Source organism: Sebastes umbrosus, chromosome 2 (assembly GCF_015220745.1).
Source record: "Sebastes umbrosus isolate fSebUmb1 chromosome 2, fSebUmb1.pri, whole genome shotgun sequence".
In the NCBI taxonomy this organism is placed as follows: domain Eukaryota; kingdom Metazoa; phylum Chordata; class Actinopteri; order Perciformes; family Sebastidae; genus Sebastes; species Sebastes umbrosus.
The window spans coordinates 4,347,090-4,365,942 of record NC_051270.1 but is presented as its reverse complement, the minus strand read 5'-3'; the positions used below and the strand labels follow the sequence as shown (position 1 = coordinate 4,365,942).

Below are 18,853 nucleotides of genomic sequence, written 5' to 3'. Positions count from 1 at the left end.
CAAACAAAACAAACAAGGATGTGATGAAAGAATGAGAAGAGAGTGCTGTGTTTCTGTCAAAGTAACTTTATATTATTTACTGTTGTGCTGATGAGTTCAGGTCTGTAGCTTCTCACGAGGAGACAGTCTTCCATCCGATCAGTCTGTCAGCACATCTGAAAGGGCTTCTTCTGTAACAGTGAACAGCACAGAGGTGGATTAGGTCCAGACTGAGTGTTGAATACAGACTGTAGACAGGCGGTGTGTGTGTAGATATATCATCATAAATGTGTTCATGTGTGACACTCACAGCACTTATAGAGTGTGTTGAGCCTGGCGATGTCATTGCGACTCATCTGCTTAGCGTCGCCAAAGGACACGTTGGAGTTAGGGATGGGTACCATGGTGGGCTGGTTGTTCTTGGAGAAGGCGTACCTATACGAGAGGACACATAGCAGTTAGACCGAACCACAGCACATCCTGTGTGAAGACACAGCGAGGGCTGAAGTGAAGCCATGTTGTTTCTCACTTGTGGTACTGCATGACAGAGTTGTAGTCGTAGGGAGTGCCCTGGTTGAGGGTGGCGATCTTCCTGAAGTTGTGCTCCATTCCTAGAAAAAAAAAAACATTAGTTAACATTTAAGGGACTGTATGTAAGTTTTTACACATTTTTTTATATTTTTTCATTGCCAGTGTGTGAACAGGTTGTAATCTAACCTAAAAAATTAGACCTTTCGTGACTTTCTGGGTTTCCTCTATCAGCCTGTAGACTGCTTTTAATGTGAAGAATGCCGGCCTTTTTTTATGGGAAAATCTAACAGATGTGACGTCACGCAAGCTTGGAAGTGCCTTTATTTTCAGCAGAGGGGTCTCTTATCGCCTCAATGACATTTATTTCACAACAATGACCCGCTAGCTGTACATTATCCCCCTTATTACTCGTCTACTTACTACTAAAAAATCAATAATTCAACACGAAAACGGTCCGCCAGAGTCCGACATCACAACTGCGCCCATAGCAACGGTCTGTTATACATAGCAACAGTCTGTTATAGAGAAATAATAGACTGTAGTAATGTTTAACAAAGCCATGTAATATATAGTGATATTGTGGTTTTAGCTGTTAATCACGTTCAGTCTCGTGTGTGTCGCCTCGCTGTTTTGACTGATGTTGCAACAGGACGCCGACTGTCGTTGACTTAATGGCCACAGGTGTCACTGTTAACAAGCAATTTGTGATTCTCACATAGAGCCCCTTTAAAGTTACAGCCTTTGTGTGAATTCACTTTGACTCTGGACAGAAAGGAGTCCAGCTGCTGGAGAAAGATCCCAATAAGCTACAGAGCTCCGTGGTTCGGTCCTGATGGTTTTATATATTCAGAAAACTGACGTCACACACTGAGCTGCTGTTTCATGTAGGATCAGTGATTTGTTAAACTCTGGTGTTCCCCCTGGCAGCATGATGTTCATGCTCTTTTTGCCCACTAGGGGGCAGCAGGGACTCACTATACTTATAATGAAAACAACATGAAAAGAGACTCAACTTTTCTTTGAAGTGAGCAATTCTTCTCATCTAAAGTCATATTTTAAAAAAAAACTTTTATATGTATTTCTTTTAGGAAAATCATGTCTTTCATGTAGCATACAGACTGCTATAGGGCCATGTTAGGTAGAACTTCCACTCTAAAGCAGAAGACTACAAACAAAGATTACAGGACTTACAGACCGAACCTGTTTTCTGTTTATAAGTGCTCTTTAGCCACAGAGTGTTTTAAACTCACTGAGAGATATAAAGAGAGGCAGAATGTGGTTAATGAGAATAAACAGCAGATGAGCTGAACTAAAGCAGAACTGTCTAATATCTGTGAGGTCGTATTTTTAGTGTATTTGTTCACATGAAATATTAAACATTAGGCCTGCATGTTTTTTAGGGGAAACAGATGATATCAGTGTCTCTAATGTGAATGTACTTGTCTGCAGTTTGCTGGCTCTCCTCTCTAATATGTGAATAATCATCATCTCCATTACCAGACTGGACGTTCTGCAGCATGACTCTGATGTGGTTGTCCCTGTCAGAGCGGGTCTGTTCATGGTTGAAGCCCAGAGCGTGGAGCAGCTCATGCTGGACGGTGCCGTGGTAAAGGCATCCCTGACGGGCCAGAGACACCACCTGCTTACCACCACGACGGCCGACGTAGGAGTAGCAGCTGGACAGGATCACAGGTGAGTTGACACAACACTGAAGTCTGAGAGAAGCTCTCAACACAAACTGTCCCTTCAGCGTCACTTTCTTACCCGTTCTGGGACTCGATGCTCAGCCAGTCGCGGTCACTGCTTTTGGTGGGCCTGAAGCGGATGCAGGAGAAGGAGGAGAAGGACTCCAGTCCACGGGTGATGATGGCCTTCTCACGGGAGGCTTGCAAAACCACAACACGCTAAATTTAGCTTTTCACCGTCACAAGAACAACAGAGGACCATACTGGTCCTAATATTTCACAGCTTTTCTTTTCTGGAAAATGATTAAAATATGTAATCTAAAATTAATCACACATTTTTTATCTGTTCAAAATGTACCTTAAAGGGAGATTTGTCAAGTATTTAATACTCTTATCAACATGGGAGTGGGCAAATATGCTACTTTATGCAAACGTATGTATATATTTATTATTGAAAATCAATTATCAACACAAAACAATGACAAATATTGTCCAGAAACCCTCACAGGTACTGCATTCAGCATAAAAAATATGCTCAAATCATAACATGGCAAACTGCAGCCCAACAGGCAACAACAGCTGTCAGTGTGTCAGTGTACTGACTTGACTATGACTTGCCCCAAACTGCATGTGATTATCATAAAGTGGGCATGTCTGTAAAGGGGAGACTCGTGGGTACCCATGGAACCCATTTACATTCACACATCTTGAGGTCAGAGGTCAAGGGACCCCTTTGAAAATGGCCATGCCAGTTTTTCCTCGCCAAAATTTAGCGCAAGTTCGGAGTGTTATTTAATCTCCTTCGTGACAAGCTAGTATGACATGGTTGGTACGAATTGATTCATTAGGTTTTTTTAGTTTCATATGATACCAGTATCTTCACTCTTGCTTTAAAACTGAGCCCGCTATGACCTAAAAATCGCAAGTTGCGTTAATGTGTTAAAGAAATTAGTGGCGTTAAAATGACTTTGCGTTATTATCGCATTAACTTTGACAGCCCTACAATTAACAGTAAGCAGCAAACAGTCTGTGTGATTCTGGTTGATCAGTTGGTTCTCTGGTTAGTTTCACTCTCAAACCTTTTGTTAAAGTTGCTGCTACAACAGGCTGCATTAGAGGTGAAAGCCTACTGTATATGGACAGAGCATATGTGGGCCTCCCAGGCCTCCGTGTGACACTTACAGAAGTGGTTGGTGATGTAATAAGGAATGTAGACCTTCCCGTCGGTGAACTTGCCCCACTTGCAGCCTCTGCTGGTGCAAGGGTCGGCGTTTTTCTCGGCCTCGCTGTCGATGGCGATATCTCCTCCGGTCAGAATGGGGTCGCTGTCGGAACGGACTGAAAAACATCACACGGAAACTCAGAAACCTGCTGAACTGCTGCTAATGGAAGAAGGAAATGTAAATATGACTGCAGCAGCTTCACACTCACTCAGATTTCTGTTGGCTCTCTCCAGAAGCTCCGAGACAGAAAGCTCCCCCAAGTCTTCCTCTGCACAGCGAAGTCAACAACAACAACACTATTTCACTTTGTATAGAAATACACCAGTCACAACACTGTGCATGTCAGTAGGCTACAGTAGGTCTGATCATTAGAATAGATGACATACCTGCCTGTAGGTTCAGCGAGGGATTAGAGGAGAAAGAACAAACACGTTAGGAATAGACACAAAATTACGGCTAAAAGTTAACAATCATTAATCAGCCAAATAACCAAATACTGTCTTAAAGTAGCACGTTCACATTAAGTCTGTTAGACGTACAAAGAGATTATGAGACGAACGTTCAGCATCATAAAGCTTTGTAGATATTTTATGACCCAAACTGTGTCATCATCTGTGAGAAATGATCCAAACACTTCTAAAACATAGAGCCAAAGCAGTGAAAAATGGGGCTTAAAACTCAACTGAGGTGTAAATAAATGCTCAAATTAACAGAAGATGACCGGCTTCATATGAGAGACAGGAGTCCTTTCATGGTTGTGACAGTCGAGATTAAACATGCAATTTAATAACTGAGCAGATATCAGACTGCGCGGTCCTCTCACACTATGATCCATCCTACCTCATTGTCGGCCCAACAGCAGGCAGACAACAGCAGCAGAGCCAGAGCGGAGAACCTGAAAACAGACATGCGAGCCATAACAGCAGACCTGCAAGACACAGACAGGAATCAGCTTCAGCTTCCATTCAGAGGAAAGGTACAGTTTGAACCAAATAACTATTCACACACTGAAAGAAAGAAAGTGCACACATTGTGCTGCAGACTGAACTCACCTTGGATCCTCTGTGTGGATTTATGCAGCTGAGGTTTCTCTCCAGGTTTATATACATGTTCGACTGCATCGGTGAGCCCAAATATGGATTATCTGGGTACTAAGAAAGCCAATGAATCAGCTAAACTCACAGGCTTATCAGTCACATATGGTTCAGACACATGAGCAGACAGAAACATCTCAATACCACTACTGGTGGGAAAAAGGACACTTGGTGCATTTACTGTGTAAAGCAAGTGTGATGAGTGTTCAGTTACATTAATGCTCTTTTTCCATGCTCTGTACTGTTGTAAGTGTATTGTATCTTAAAGCTCACAACATCTCTGTGTTAAATATTTATATATATTTTTTTATTTGGTTATTTATGCATTTATTTTTTATTTATTTTATATTTATTTTAAATGTATGAATTTATTTATGTATTTATTTATTTATTTCTGCACGATTTTCCCTTTGCATTTCACCCCTTATTTATTTCCCAAAACTTATTTATTTCTGTATTCCTTTCTTTATACATTTCTTTTTACATTTTTTATGCATTTCTGCCTCATTATGCAAATGAGGGGGGCTGTCACTCAACATGAACAAAGGAGTAAATAAATAAGGGAATTAATACAAAGATAAATAACTAAAGGAAGCAAATTAAAACAGAAATATCAATTTATGTCACATTTTATTAATTAATGGCTACATTTATTTGTTATTATTATTTTATTATCATTATTGTTGCTATATTTAATGACGTAGTCATTTATTTATCGAGTCATTTATTTATTTATTCATTTGTTTTTTATTCCATCCTCCAAAATAACTATCTTAGGATGGCAAAATGACAGAAAAGAATCAAAATTTATGATGAAAAATATTAAATAAAAGCTACTAAAATGTAAAGAGAGGGAAACTTCCATCTGAAGACACAATGTACAGCTAGGTTAAACTAAACATTATACTAAATTATACTACAATGTTGTAAATGTATTTCATCTTAAAGCTCACAACATCTGTATCTTAAATATTACAAAATAATAAGACTATATTAAGATTTCATACAGATACATGCATGTAAACCTTTAAATACCACAATTTCTGTAACAGTGAGAGAGGAAATACTGTTTGTGCTGAGCCAGAAAAAAAGGCTTATCAACTCCAGTAGAGAATGTGCTACGTTTGATCACCTGTGTGTGTTTATCAAGCAGCTTCACCGGGCCCTGTTCATGAAGGCCACCAACGCCAGAATGACAGAGAAATATAGCTGATCACCTGCGAGTTCTGCTTCTAGATGAATGTTCAGCTTGTTTTTGGCTAAAATCTTTTGTTATGGTGAATGCTGGTACAACACTTCTGTCTTTTCAGGTCAAAATATGAAGAAAACACACACGCTGAGGTTATGAGATATGCAAAAAATGTTTTTATTCTTTTTTAGTATTCATTCAAGCGTACAAGCAGTTTTTATTGTAAGTGCACATTTGTGATGGTGTCATTGGACACTTTGCATTCCTCATTAGGGCAGCACACAAGCTAATTTCATCAAATACTGAATTAAAGCGCATTCATTTAAGCACAAGATGCATTTCAGATTTTCCTTGTAGAAAAAACGTTGCATCAGTTTGCCTCATTTCCTTTTGATTTCCTGTTGGGAAAAAAAAGGGAATTTGTCAAAAAAAATATTGAATGAATATGCGTACACGTGCACACAAACACGCGCACATGGGCATGCACATAATACAAGACACTTGAATCCATCCTGATGGTCTAGTGGTTAAGATGACTATCACATAACCATAACATCCCTGGTTCAATGTCGGGCCCCTCTCTCACTTCCTATATTACTTATTTGTATAATTGTTTTTATTCATTTTTACACCTTCCACCACCTGTATATCATAGGTTGATGTCCGTCTAACAGGAAACATGGATGCACATAAATGTACATTCATGTTTCCTGTCTTTATCTGTCATTTATGGAAGATGGAACCTGCCAAAATACAAAATAAATGAATAAATAAATAAATGACACAATAAATTAATAAATATGTCATTAAATATAACAAAATAATATAAAAAATGGAGCAATTAACTAATTGATAAAATGTGACATAAATTGATATCTGTTTTAATTTGCTTCTTTATTTATTAATCTTTGTATTAATTCCCTTATTTATTTATTCATTTGTTTAACTTTCCCTTTTATTTATTTATGTATTCATTTCTATTCATTTTTCAATGTTTTTATTTATTTTTACATGTATTTATTTATTTGTGCATTTTTTAATTATTTTATATTTATTTTTAGATGTATGAATTTATTTATGTATTTATGCATTTATTTCTGCACGATTTTCCTTTTGCATTTCACCCCTTATTTATTTGCCCAAACTTATTTATCTCTGTATTCTTTTCTTTACACATTTCTTTATGCATTTCTGCCTCATTATGCAAATTAGGGGGACTGTCATTTAACAGAACAGAAGAGTAAATAAATAAGGGAATTAATACAAAGATAAATAAATAAAGAAGCAAATTAAAACAGAAATATCAATTTATTTCACATTTTATTAATTAATTAATGGCTACATTTATTTTTTATTATTATTTTGTTATCATTATTTTTGCTATATTTAATGACATATTTATATATTTATCGAGTAATTTATTTATCCGTTTATTTTTTATTTCAGCAGGTTCCCTCCTCCAAGGTCACTATCTTAAGATGGCAAAATGCCAGAAGAAATACAAAATTTATGATAAAAATTATTAAATAAAAGCTACTAAAATGTAAAGAGAGGGAAACTTCCATCTGAAGACAGAATGTGCAGCTAGGTTAAACTAAACATTGCATCCCACTGATGTTAGCGTGGACATAGCAAGTTCGAATAAAACATGCAAAACCCACAACTTACTTTTATTTCTAGTGGAAATGTTTTCTTTGCACCGGTTCCGGGTCAAGTTTGGAAGCAGTTCTATCTGACATGAATTAAAAAAGACAGCAAAATTAATTAAATTAATTTCACAGCACATTTCTTTATGGTGCTGCTTCAATGCACATGGAAATACAAACTGTAGGTCTGTGTTCAATCTGACCTAGTCTGTCCATTTAATCAGTAGAAAGGTAGTATGAGAGAGTACTATAGGTGGGTAGCCAGGTAGGAAGACAGATGAGAATGTAGGTAGCTCAGAAGAAATAGATATTAGAAACAAGTAGGAAGTTTAGTTGGGGAGATAATAGGCTACATGTTTAAAAAGGTACTTACTGCAGTAAAGGCGGTTCACCCGAAGGATGTCATTAGCACTCATGTCAGTGGCCCGACCAATAACTGCATTGGGGTCGGGGATGGGCACGATGGTTGGCTGCCTGTTCTTGGAGAATGCATACCTATGGTGCAAATACACAGCAGTGATGACAGGTTTAAACTATACATTTATCACTTAACTCTACACCATCGTCTATTCACACATCCAGGAGACACAGAAGAAAAATTATCATTCATTCAGAGTTGTGTTTGTGTCCACCATTTGGCAAAAAAAAAATTTAAAGGACAAGTTTAAATTATTATTTCAAGTCTGTCTTAAAACAATATTCACGTGGCCATATGTACACTGAAATAAAATTGTAAAGTTATCGGACTCTGTAATCGTTCCTGCTGTTCATACTGGCCGTAAAGAGATTGTGAGCGATGGGGGACAGTCGACAGTGCTTGTTCTTTGTAAAAATACATTCTAAAGTTCATCTAAAGCTAATATGAGACTTCAACAGTCTGAAAGGAGTTTCCTCCAAAGTTATAGTCCTTTTAGTACAAAATCCCTCTTTATTTTTTCATGGACAGTGTTTCTTTGCTTATGCTGAGTACATACTACGCGAGAATCAAGCCAATATTGGGCCCGATTCCCTCCTCTCGACGATCGTCAGCGAAGCCCCAATTTTTTGATGGTTCTAAAGATTATCTTTCCAGATATTCCTGTGGTGTGAGGTATGTTAAGAGTGTCTTTTACAAACCTCCGATCGGCTCGGAAGTCCATCCAAAACGCGAAGCATAAAGTAGTAGTGAGATGGACCTCAGAAATGGAAGACGTTGTTTATTTAACGTGTCTTTATTTAACGTGCCCGTCGTCCGCAATGTTTGTTCACACTAAAATCACTTTTGATCAAGAGATTTTTTGCGAGATTTATGTTTTTTGAGTCTGGACTCTTGTTCATGAATTAATCTGTTAGTGTGTGGTTGCTGTTTTGGTTGAATCGTTGCTCACCACACACTATAGGAACAAAACTGTTAGATTTAACATAAAATGTTGTTATGTGTGGGCTCTCTCACATTTTCAAAATCTGTTTGTGGGCCAGCCTTTAGTTGCTGTGTAGGGATAGTAGCAAAAAGAGGGAATTTTGTAGTAAAAAGAGTGTAACGTTGGAAGATACCCACCCCATTTGTCTAACTCCGACAGCTCAAACCTCCTATTAGCTTCAGCTTAGCTATAGAATATATTTTTGCACAGAATGAGGATGTAGATTTTGTCTCTTTCATTGGAATTGCATTAGGAGAACCGTTTAACTGATCGGTCAAAATGCTTATTGTTAACGGTTAATTATGAACATCCCTAATTAGTGCAGGATCTCTTCATGGCCGGCATGGAAAGAAAAAGTAACCTTTTAAACACACATATGGGCATGTGAGTACTGTTTTAACTCAGACTTGAAAAAATATGAACCCTTCCTTTAAAAATGCATACAGAAGTAGTGTTATATAGATACTACATGATTTCATAATGATACTGTTGTAGTTGAATATTATCAAGTTCATTGAGTGAACGGAGATGCTACCTTCCATAGTGCATGACAGAGTTGTAGTCATAGGCAGTGCCAAGGTTACGCGTTTGGATCTTCCTGAAGTTGCCCTCCATTCCTGCAGGTGATCACAAAGTTCAAAAAAATGTTGCCACTGAAAATGGCTGAAAAGTGCAGCAAGTGAATAGTTATATCTGCTGGAAACTACACTATTTCTGTACATATGGTTGCTCATTCTAGAGGTATAAACATGATTCATATCCCTAGCTACTACATACCATACATTGATCACTTAAGAGCTTAAAAGTTATCAAGGTCATCATCATATCAACACCTCATTTTGGTTGTTTATATCTTTTGCAAAAGCATTACCAAAGTTCCATCTATATTTGTTATAATGAAAGTCTATAGCACAACCCACCGCGAATGACGTTCTGCAGCTGGATGCGAACATTGCTGTCCCTGTCGGACCTGGTCTGTTCATGGTTGAAGCCCAGGGCGTGCAGCAGCTCATGTTGGATGATGTTCTTAAAAACACAGCCCTGGCGTTGCAAAGACACTATCTGGCCTCGACCAATACGCCCAATATATGAGAAACATCTGAAAGAGAACAGTAAATAAAACCAAATGGTAAAACAGCTTAAGAAGCCCCATGAGAATATCTCACATTGTTCACCCTCGACCTGAGAAACTTGTATTTGATGAAAAGCCTGCAAGCTCCGGTGTAAGACCCTTGGTGTCAATAGGGTCTATAAGTCTTTAAGTTTAGTGCAGATATCCGTAAGTCAGTCCTTCCTAGTGTTACGAGTCAAGCCCTGTCTCTTTAAGGTGTGGCCTTGTGGGTAACCTGTGTGTGACGTAGTCGAGCGGAGGTGCTGGTCTGTGTTGTTGTGATGGACAGAGACGAGAGATGAAGTGTGCGTTAGTTAGCCAGAGCCACAGTGAAGTATAGAAGTCAGTTACCGTTGCAGTGTTACAGAGAGGAGGTGCATTTATGTTCTGACGCTGATTTATGTTACATCCGTTATTCGAATAAAAGTGCTGGTCGTCACAGCAGAATTGACTCAAGAAATCTGTTACCAATTACAAGCCAGGCTAGGCTAAATTTAGTTAGCCAAGTCCAGGAAAACTCCCAAGTACGGTTCGGAGCTCAGAAGCTGGAAAGGTAACACTGGGGGCTCGTCTGGGATGAACATTCCCGTTATCCACAATGACATTCTTCCTCTCCACAATTGTCAATTGAGAATACAATGTTGACTGGGAGAAATGCTATCATGGATATCTAAAATGTGTGTGGTTTGATTAAATGTTGAAACGGCTTGCCATTATGTGGTATGTATTGTGTGGTCCATACCCTGAGCGCGACTGGATGTTCACAAAGTCCCGCTGATTGGTGCGTTCGGTGAAGCGGATGCAGGTGGACTGAGCAAATGAATTCAGACCTTCGATGATGGTCGCTTTCTCACGGCGGCCTTGACAGTAAAAAAACAAAAAAACATTTATTATCAGTTTAGTTGGTTTTATTGCTGTCATCTTCTACATCAGTCTGCCATCATATTAAATATTAAATATTATATAATATATCATATTAAATCAATTACTCTGCTAGTATACTATTATACTACTACTATACTACTATTACTATTAAGTGACTAGTAGGCCTATTACTGCTACTACCACGAGCCTATAGCTACAACTGCTACTGCTGCTGCTGCAATTACTATACTATTACTACTACTACTATAGCCTACATACTCTTAAAACAAAGAAATTGCTGTTTTTACTTGTTTAAAACACCGTTAAAAACTTTGTAAGAAAGTGCATATATTATTAAGCCACACTACTTCTACTAGTCCTACTACTACTACTACTATGCCTGCTGCTATTGCTATACTATTGCTACTGCTACTATAGCCTACATACTACTACTACCTGGCCTACTATGACTACTACTACTGCTGCTATTGCTTATATTGCTACTGCTACTATACATACGACTAATACTACTGGGCCTACTACTACTACTACTGTTACTACCACTGCTGCTAATGCTACTACTACTACCACTAGATCTACAACTGCTATTGCTACTATTACCTTTATTTCTGGCCTTTTTACTTCTACTACTACCACTATAGGTCTACTGTTACTACGCCTACTACTATTTACTGCTTCTACTACTAGTTTAGTAATGCTACTACTAAAATACATATATAAAGTGTGCATGTGATATTGGTAACTTATGAGCACTAATAGCCTATAGAACCAAAATAAAATCGCTGCCTTCAGTAGGCTACTTACTGTACTGGTTGGAGATCTGGAAGGGTACGTAGACGTTGCCATCGTTGGCTTTGGGCCACAGGCACCCTCGTGCTGTGCAGGGATCAGCGTTCTGTAGACCTGTTGGCACTGCTATGTCTCCATCCAGCACCAGAGGGTCATCAAAGTCCTTTCCTGCAAAATGACACGAGGATGATGCTGCATTTAATTTTCTTGATTTAGCTACTGTGTTAAAGGCAGCAGGTCAAATCTGGGTCTGACAGGCCGACAACCTCTCTGTCCAAACTGATGGTTCTGTTTAGAAAGCAGTATCTCTCTGCTGTATAATCTACTTTCAGTACTCCAACACCAGCATTATGTATTATTGCTAATGTTTTAATGAATACTTTGGTAACATTTCATGTTAGAGGTCCACAAATTTCATGGTAATTAGGTGATAATTAGCAAGTAATCTATTTGAAATTTCTTTGGAATTACTGCCAAATTACTCCAATATATACCTCAAATTGTATCGAAAATGACTTTATTATAAACATGATTTAATAATTATATGCTAAAAAAGCATATAATGGTTAAAATAGGGCCCTTAGGCTTGAGAAGCGGCTGCTCTTCATCGGAGGTGGAAAACTAATAGAAGACACTTCTGATCAGTCAAAAATCTCACCATTGTGTGACTTATTGTCTACACAAATGTAACCTGGTAGCTAATGTCATGATTCAGGGAGTTTTTTTAAGAAATTAAAAAAAAAAGTTTTTTGCTAATTATTATCTATTTACCAGCAGACATGGAAATAAAGCTTCTAAATTACCAGCTATTGGGAAATAGCGGAATATAATTATTAAATAATGTTTATAATAAAGTAATTTTCGGTACATTTTGAGGTAAATATTGTGGTAATTTGGCAGAAATTCCAAAGAAATTTCAGATAAGTTACTTGCAAATTATCACCTAATTACCATAAAATTTGCGGACCTGTAAAATGAAGTGTTACCAATACTTTTATTCTATATTTAAGGTTAGATTATTACTACTGTACATTTCTGCTGAAATGATCATTTCACCAAAGGGATAATTAAAGCACTTGAGATGAACATACCAACATTGATATTGGCCTTCTCTAACAGCGTGGAGATACCCATATCACGTTCCTCAACGTTGTTGCCTGTGGAATAGAAACAATTTGTTCATGCATCAGTTATATGATGTACGATATATATTTACAGAGTGTTACTGTCTGGAAAGTAGCCATGTCTTACCAGAGTGCTCCTCGCTCTTTTCAAAACCAGCCTGTAATTAGTCAGAGTAAAAGTTGGTTAAAAACAGTTGAATGGTTATGCAGCCACTGAATTAAATATGTGAAAATTTGCTTCTGAGTTCAGATAGAGTTTAGTTCCAGCAGAGATTTGACTTCAGTTTGAGACTACTGCAGGAGGTGCAGGTCCCATAGAAATAGCATAGGGGGCATGGTGGAAACTTTGAAAGCTATTCCTTTTTCAAAATTTTAACATACAACTTTCAAGTCAGAGAAAGCAAAATGTGGGCATTCCTGCATTGGATTAGAATGTAATGCAATCAACAAAGTATAAAGCCATTTCGCTTTTTGCTATTTACCAAATTGTCTTTTTTTAGAAACAGTTTCCATGTCAATATCCCCACAATTAATAAAAAAAAGTTCACTAACACCAATTTCATGGTAATTAGGTGATAATTAGCAAGTAACCTATTTACTGCCAAATTAACCCAATATTTACCTCAAAATTAGTTGAAAATGACTTTTCCAGGAAAAGAAAACAAAGTTAATTGATATGCTTTATTTCCATGTCTGCTGATAAATAGATAATAATTATCAAATAACTTGTTTGAAATTTCTTAAAAAACTCCCTGAATCATTACATTAGCTACCAGGTTACATTTGTGTCGACAATAAATCACTCAGTGCTGAGATTTGTGCCTGATCAGAAGTGTCTTCTTTTAGTTTTCCACCTCTGATGAAGAGCAGCGCACAGATGCTTCTCAAGCCTAAGGGCCCTATTTGAACCATTATATGCTATTTTAGCATATCATTATTAAATAATGTTTATAATAAAGTAATTTTTGATGATTTTTTAGGTAAATATTGGGGTAATATGGCAGTAATTCCAAAGAAATTTCAAATAGGTTACTTGCTAATTATCACCTAATGACCGTGAAATTTGCGGACCTGTAAAATGAAGAGTTACCAAAAAGTTCCCCTATACTGTATGTTGAGCAGTCAGTCAAATTGACTTGACTTGATAGTTAAATAGTTAGTCAATATACTGCTGATCATAATATATTATTGAATAAAAAATTAATTTGACTGTAATATTTGACAATGCATCATATTTAATTTCAAATTGTGTCATAGAAAATGATCTAATTATAGAGAAAGTAAGTGTCCGTCTGTCCATATTAATGTGTCTGCTGATGCTTACCGGTATAGTGAAGCTGTAGACAGAGCAGAAGAGGACGCTGAGCACAGCAGTCTGGAGGAGCATCATGGCTGGTTATAGCACAGCAGGGGCAGACCAAGACTATGCCTGGGGGAACAGTGTGTGCTCCATCTTATATAGGTGGGAAAGCCAACTAACCTTCATCCAAATATGGCATAATGCTCACCAAAGACTTGTTGGCAAATTCAGCTCAACTGGAAGTGGCAGTTATTGCTCAAAACGAACCATGGTTTGTGTAAGATGTGGGTTCTGTTTTCTGCTTTTGGACCCCAGGCAGGAGCAGATTACACATTTTAGCAGTAAATGATATGTAAGAAAAAGATCAAATTGATCAATTAATTTACCAAAAACATGATCTTATTTGAGACTCCAAAATGAAAAACACTTAATTTAGTAATCTCAAGTGGCAGAAAGCCATGTTTTTATTATTTCTTTAGTGACTTCTTTTCTTTAGTTTTTATATCCCAGATTTAAGCTGAAAAACAAAATATCTTCCATAAAAAGGAAATGTCATGTTTTTATGGCTGCAGTACTACATTAAGTAGAACTATTCCAAACATTTTGTGTATCGTTTTATACACAGATTCCCAAAATTCAGGCAGACATGTTTGGATCTCCTCTCAAATTATAAAGAAACTTCTTTGGGTTGAAACCTTGTTGAAAGATACAATGGTAGTGATGGAGTCATGGGGACTGGCAGGACTGAAAAGACTATAGAAGTTCAGGATAAGATAAACTTAAATATAAACATAAAAAACAATAGCTCACAATGTCTTCCAAATCAACACACATTTTGATAATTGAAGTACTTCTGCTTGGAAAGGAAAGAGGCCCCAATGATTTTACGTTTCAATGCATCACTTCACAGTTATTATCTTCACCAGGAGATTATGTATTCGGTGATGTGTGTGCATGCGTCTGTGTGCATCTCTGTGTCTGTCCACGTCTAATCTCACATACTACTGGAATCATCAGCCTAATTTTTTTTGTGCTTGCTTATGACTGCATGCTCAAGGACTTCTCGTGGTTGCAGTAATTCACACTTTTTGAAAACATATTTTATTGAAAACATATTTTAATGACTGTTTTATACAGTCATTGACTGCTGACTCCTCACTCCGAGGGTAGGCAGAAAGTTTTTTGGCATCATAAGGGAAAAATTCCATAATAACTTTTCAGCATATTGTAATTCAAGTTTTGTAATTTAGTAATTCATTTCTTCAACATACTATACTATGACTTTTTTTCCACTTTTTTCGACGTGCTATACTATGTCTTTTTTCGACACACTATACTAAGACTTTTTTCCACTTTTTTTCAACATACTGTAATGTGACATTTTATTCAATTGTTTTCGACATACTATACTATGACTTCTTTCCAAATACTACACAATGACTTTTTTACCACTTTTTTTTATATACTTTACTATGACTTTTTTTGACATACTATACTATGACTTTTTCATCACTTTTTTCGACATACTGTCATCTGACTTTTAATAAATTTTTTCGACATACTATACATTACTTTTTTTTACCACTTTTTTAAATATACTATACTATGACATTTTTTTCCACTTTCTTCGACATACTATACTATGACTTTTTCATCACTTTTTTCGACATACTATACTATGACTTTTTTTCCACTTTCTTTAACATACTATACTATGATTTTTTCCTCACTTTTTTTGACATACTGTAATCTGACTTTTTTTCCACATTTTTTGACATACTATACTATGACTTTTTTTCCACTTTTTTCAACATATTATACTATGACTTTTACATCATTTTTTTTGACCTACTATAATGTGACTTTTTACTTTTGACATTTGACTTTTATCAGCATCGAGGGTTTTCAATAAAAGGGGCCCGCCTTCAGAATTCTGGCCATGCCCTTTCTGCTGAGTTGTACTGCATTGTTTGAGCTTGAAAAACGTGTTAAAGATGTTAGAAAGATGTTAGTTGTTTGTATAGAAACACTAGGCTACTGTTTGGTGTCACCTTTGGTGCTCTTTTTGCAGTTTTGTATTATGAGATAGCAATTAGTTAAGCCTAGTTTTGTTTTCTTAATTTCTGTTCACCTGGCACAACCACCTTGTCCCATCTTCCCCCACCTTTTTTGTGTAAATAAATCAACCTTGTTCTTTTTCACCTCAACTTTGACTCCCATCTTCTTTTCATTGTCGTGTTGTTCTCTCTTTCCTTCGATTTACACAAAAGGGGACTTAACAATAGTATGACTTTTTTTTATACATTTTTATGACATAGTATACTATGAATTTTTGTATAACTTTTTTCAACATACTAAATTATAACTTTTTTGGACATAATATACTATGACTTTTTATCACTTTTTTCAACATACAATAATATGACTTTTTTTCGACATACTATACTATGACTTTTGTATCACTTTTTTCAACATACTATATACTATTATTTTTTTTGACACACTATACTATGACTTATTTATCACTTTTTTGAATTTCGATGTTTTGACATGACACAGGAGGATGTTATAACTTGACTTTACATAGTCCAATCTGCCCCAAATTTCACAAGCTGGATAAGAGTCCAGGCCTGAAGACACAATATGTGCCATTATGAGTGAAGGTCATAGCGCCACCTACAGGAAACAGGAAGTTGTTGAAAATTGACTATACATTGTCCAATCAGTCCCAAACTTGACATGTCTTTAGCACCACGCGCTCCACACAGAAAATACCCTCTAACTGTTGCATGGTGTCTGACTTTCATGGAAATGCACAGCAGCAGGTGAGGGGTGCCCATTCAACGCTGCTTGCAGCTTTAATTTATTACTTTTTTTTCCATACTATGACTTATTAATCAATTTTTTCGACATATTATACTATGAATTTATTATCACTTTTTTCAATATATTGAAAAAAGACAATGACCTTTTTCTCGACATATTATACCATGACTTTTTTGTCACTTTTTCACATACTATACTATGACTTATTAGTCAATTTTTCTGACAAACTATATTCTGTCTTTTTTCACATACTATACTATAACTTTTTTATAACTTTTTTCACATACTATACTATGACTTTATCACTTTTTTCATGACTGTACTGTAGCTTTTTTTAATACTTTCATCCTATAATATATTATAGCGCAATACTACAAATAAGACAGGAAAGCACTTGAACTATTAACACTACATACAAACACACCACCTTAACCTTATAATGTTCCAGTATGAATATTATTGGACTATTATAGGCCTATTATAGAAGATAGTAGGCAAAATATAATAATAGCAATAAAACCACAGCTAATTGTGACTGACACGGTATAACATGCTTAAAGAAATAATGGATAAATGAATAAGTCGCAAGAGATTGCTGATACCAGCCGACACACATACCAACATATGAATAAGAGAGTACCGGCACTTTTTTTTTTTCCACTTCAAGCACTGCGTATGGTTAATCAGCATACTTGCCAACCTTCAGGCATCAGAGCCTAAATGATGCTGATAAATTACCATGAGGTCACTCAAAAAGTGTTGAAACATCCTCAAATTTAGCATCCTTATAAATGGGCATCTGGAAATCAGCAAAGTTCCTTTTTTCAGTCAAAAGTGTCTGTATGCTAACTCGCTGAATTCTTTCTGGTAGTTTACGATGCGTTTACATAATTTCTATTTGACAATTCCTATTTGATGAGATGGATTCCTGCGAATACACATGCTGTTATAGCTGCATGGACAGAAATTAATTAGGTTGGTTGTATGATTTAGTTAATTGCTGTGACATCACCAATAACCTTGCACATCATTTTTATTTTTATTTTTTTTTTACTTTTTATTTCATACGACTTTTAACAAACATACAAACAACAATACAATGATACAATAACGTTGCAAAGACTGGTCCATAAAAGAGAAAGAAGAAAGAAAAATAATGAATACATTTAAAAAAAGATAAAGCATAAATAAAATTGAGGCACTGCACTTATATAGAAGAAAGCATGGTGAAATTAAACGATGAAGTCAATAATTGTGTATGTGGATCTGATTCAGGCCCAATGTCCCCGATTCAAACATTTGTCCACAGTTATTATCCATTTAAGTCTGGCCTTCCTCGCCAGCATTATAAGCGATTGAACCACTTCCTCATATTGTTTTAGAGAGTTTGGGACACTTCCGAGCAGACATAGAAGTGGGTTTGCTGACACCTGTTGACCTATTGTTGTACTAATGTTAGCGCATATTGCCCTCCAGAATAACTGAATTTTGTTGCATTCCCACAAGCAATGCAGCCTAGTACCTACATGAGTTTTACATTTTAAACAATTTGGTGATATTCCAGCCTCTTTATATCTATTACAGATTGAAATTCTGGAAGGCAACTGCAAGATCTTATACCACACATCATTATCCATCACACATTTGAGCAATGTACACCAAGATGTTCTTAACCATGCAACTTTGTTCAAGTTCAAACTTAATAATTCTGAATAAAATTAATATGTATAATGTGAATAATAAGGTGTTATTTCTGATCCCACCCTGTGTCCAAGTCAAATGGGCAACAGGTGCGCCAAGGGAGCCTGTAACAAAATGATCAAAAGTGAATTTTGCACGCTCCCGACACACTTGGCAAGGTGCACCTGACTGCGATCTGCAGGTGCCATGTCATTGTTCCGACAACCTGTTATTCCAATAGTCCGAAAAATGTACGACTGGACCGAAAGCCCATTAGACCGATAGCCTGTTATTCCGAAAACAAACGCCCATTGTTCCGAAATCCCGTTGTTCTGAAAACACACACTTTCCCTACACCGCTGTCTTAATGCACAGGCTTACCGTGAATATA

General features: G+C 36.6%; 2 protein-coding genes across 3 annotated transcripts; both read right to left on the bottom strand.

Annotated features, from left to right (window-relative positions):
- Positions 1 to 50: 50 nt before the first annotated feature.
- LOC119502559 (high choriolytic enzyme 1-like) lies at positions 51 to 4,527 on the bottom strand. The gene is made up of 9 exons (XM_037793624.1): positions 4,471 to 4,527; positions 4,259 to 4,346; positions 3,627 to 3,690; positions 3,378 to 3,533; positions 2,275 to 2,395; positions 2,008 to 2,186; positions 509 to 590; positions 290 to 414; positions 51 to 170 (listed from the first exon to the last, which is right to left on the bottom strand). Coding segments are annotated over exons 2-9 (807 nt in total). The 5' UTR covers positions 4,337 to 4,346; positions 4,471 to 4,527; the 3' UTR covers positions 51 to 168.
- A 1,327-nt stretch (positions 4,528 to 5,854) lies between these two features.
- LOC119502529 (low choriolytic enzyme-like) lies at positions 5,855 to 14,137 on the bottom strand. Of its 2 annotated transcripts, none has more exons than XM_037793593.1 (10): positions 13,981 to 14,137; positions 12,784 to 12,814; positions 12,624 to 12,689; positions 11,548 to 11,700; positions 10,601 to 10,718; positions 9,673 to 9,846; positions 9,283 to 9,369; positions 7,721 to 7,842; positions 7,370 to 7,433; positions 5,855 to 6,099 (listed from the first exon to the last, which is right to left on the bottom strand). In XM_037793593.1, the coding sequence occupies exons 1-9, from the start codon at positions 14,044 to 14,046 to the stop codon at positions 7,378 to 7,380; spliced, it is 873 nt and encodes a 290-aa protein (XP_037649521.1). In that variant the 5' UTR covers positions 14,047 to 14,137; the 3' UTR covers positions 5,855 to 6,099; positions 7,370 to 7,377. The 2 variants fall into 2 exon arrangements, with proteins under 2 accessions (XP_037649521.1, XP_037649517.1); XM_037793589.1 differs by having other exon boundaries at positions 9,283 to 9,364; positions 9,668 to 9,846; positions 13,981 to 14,136.
- Between the last annotated feature and the right edge of the window lie 4,716 nt (positions 14,138 to 18,853).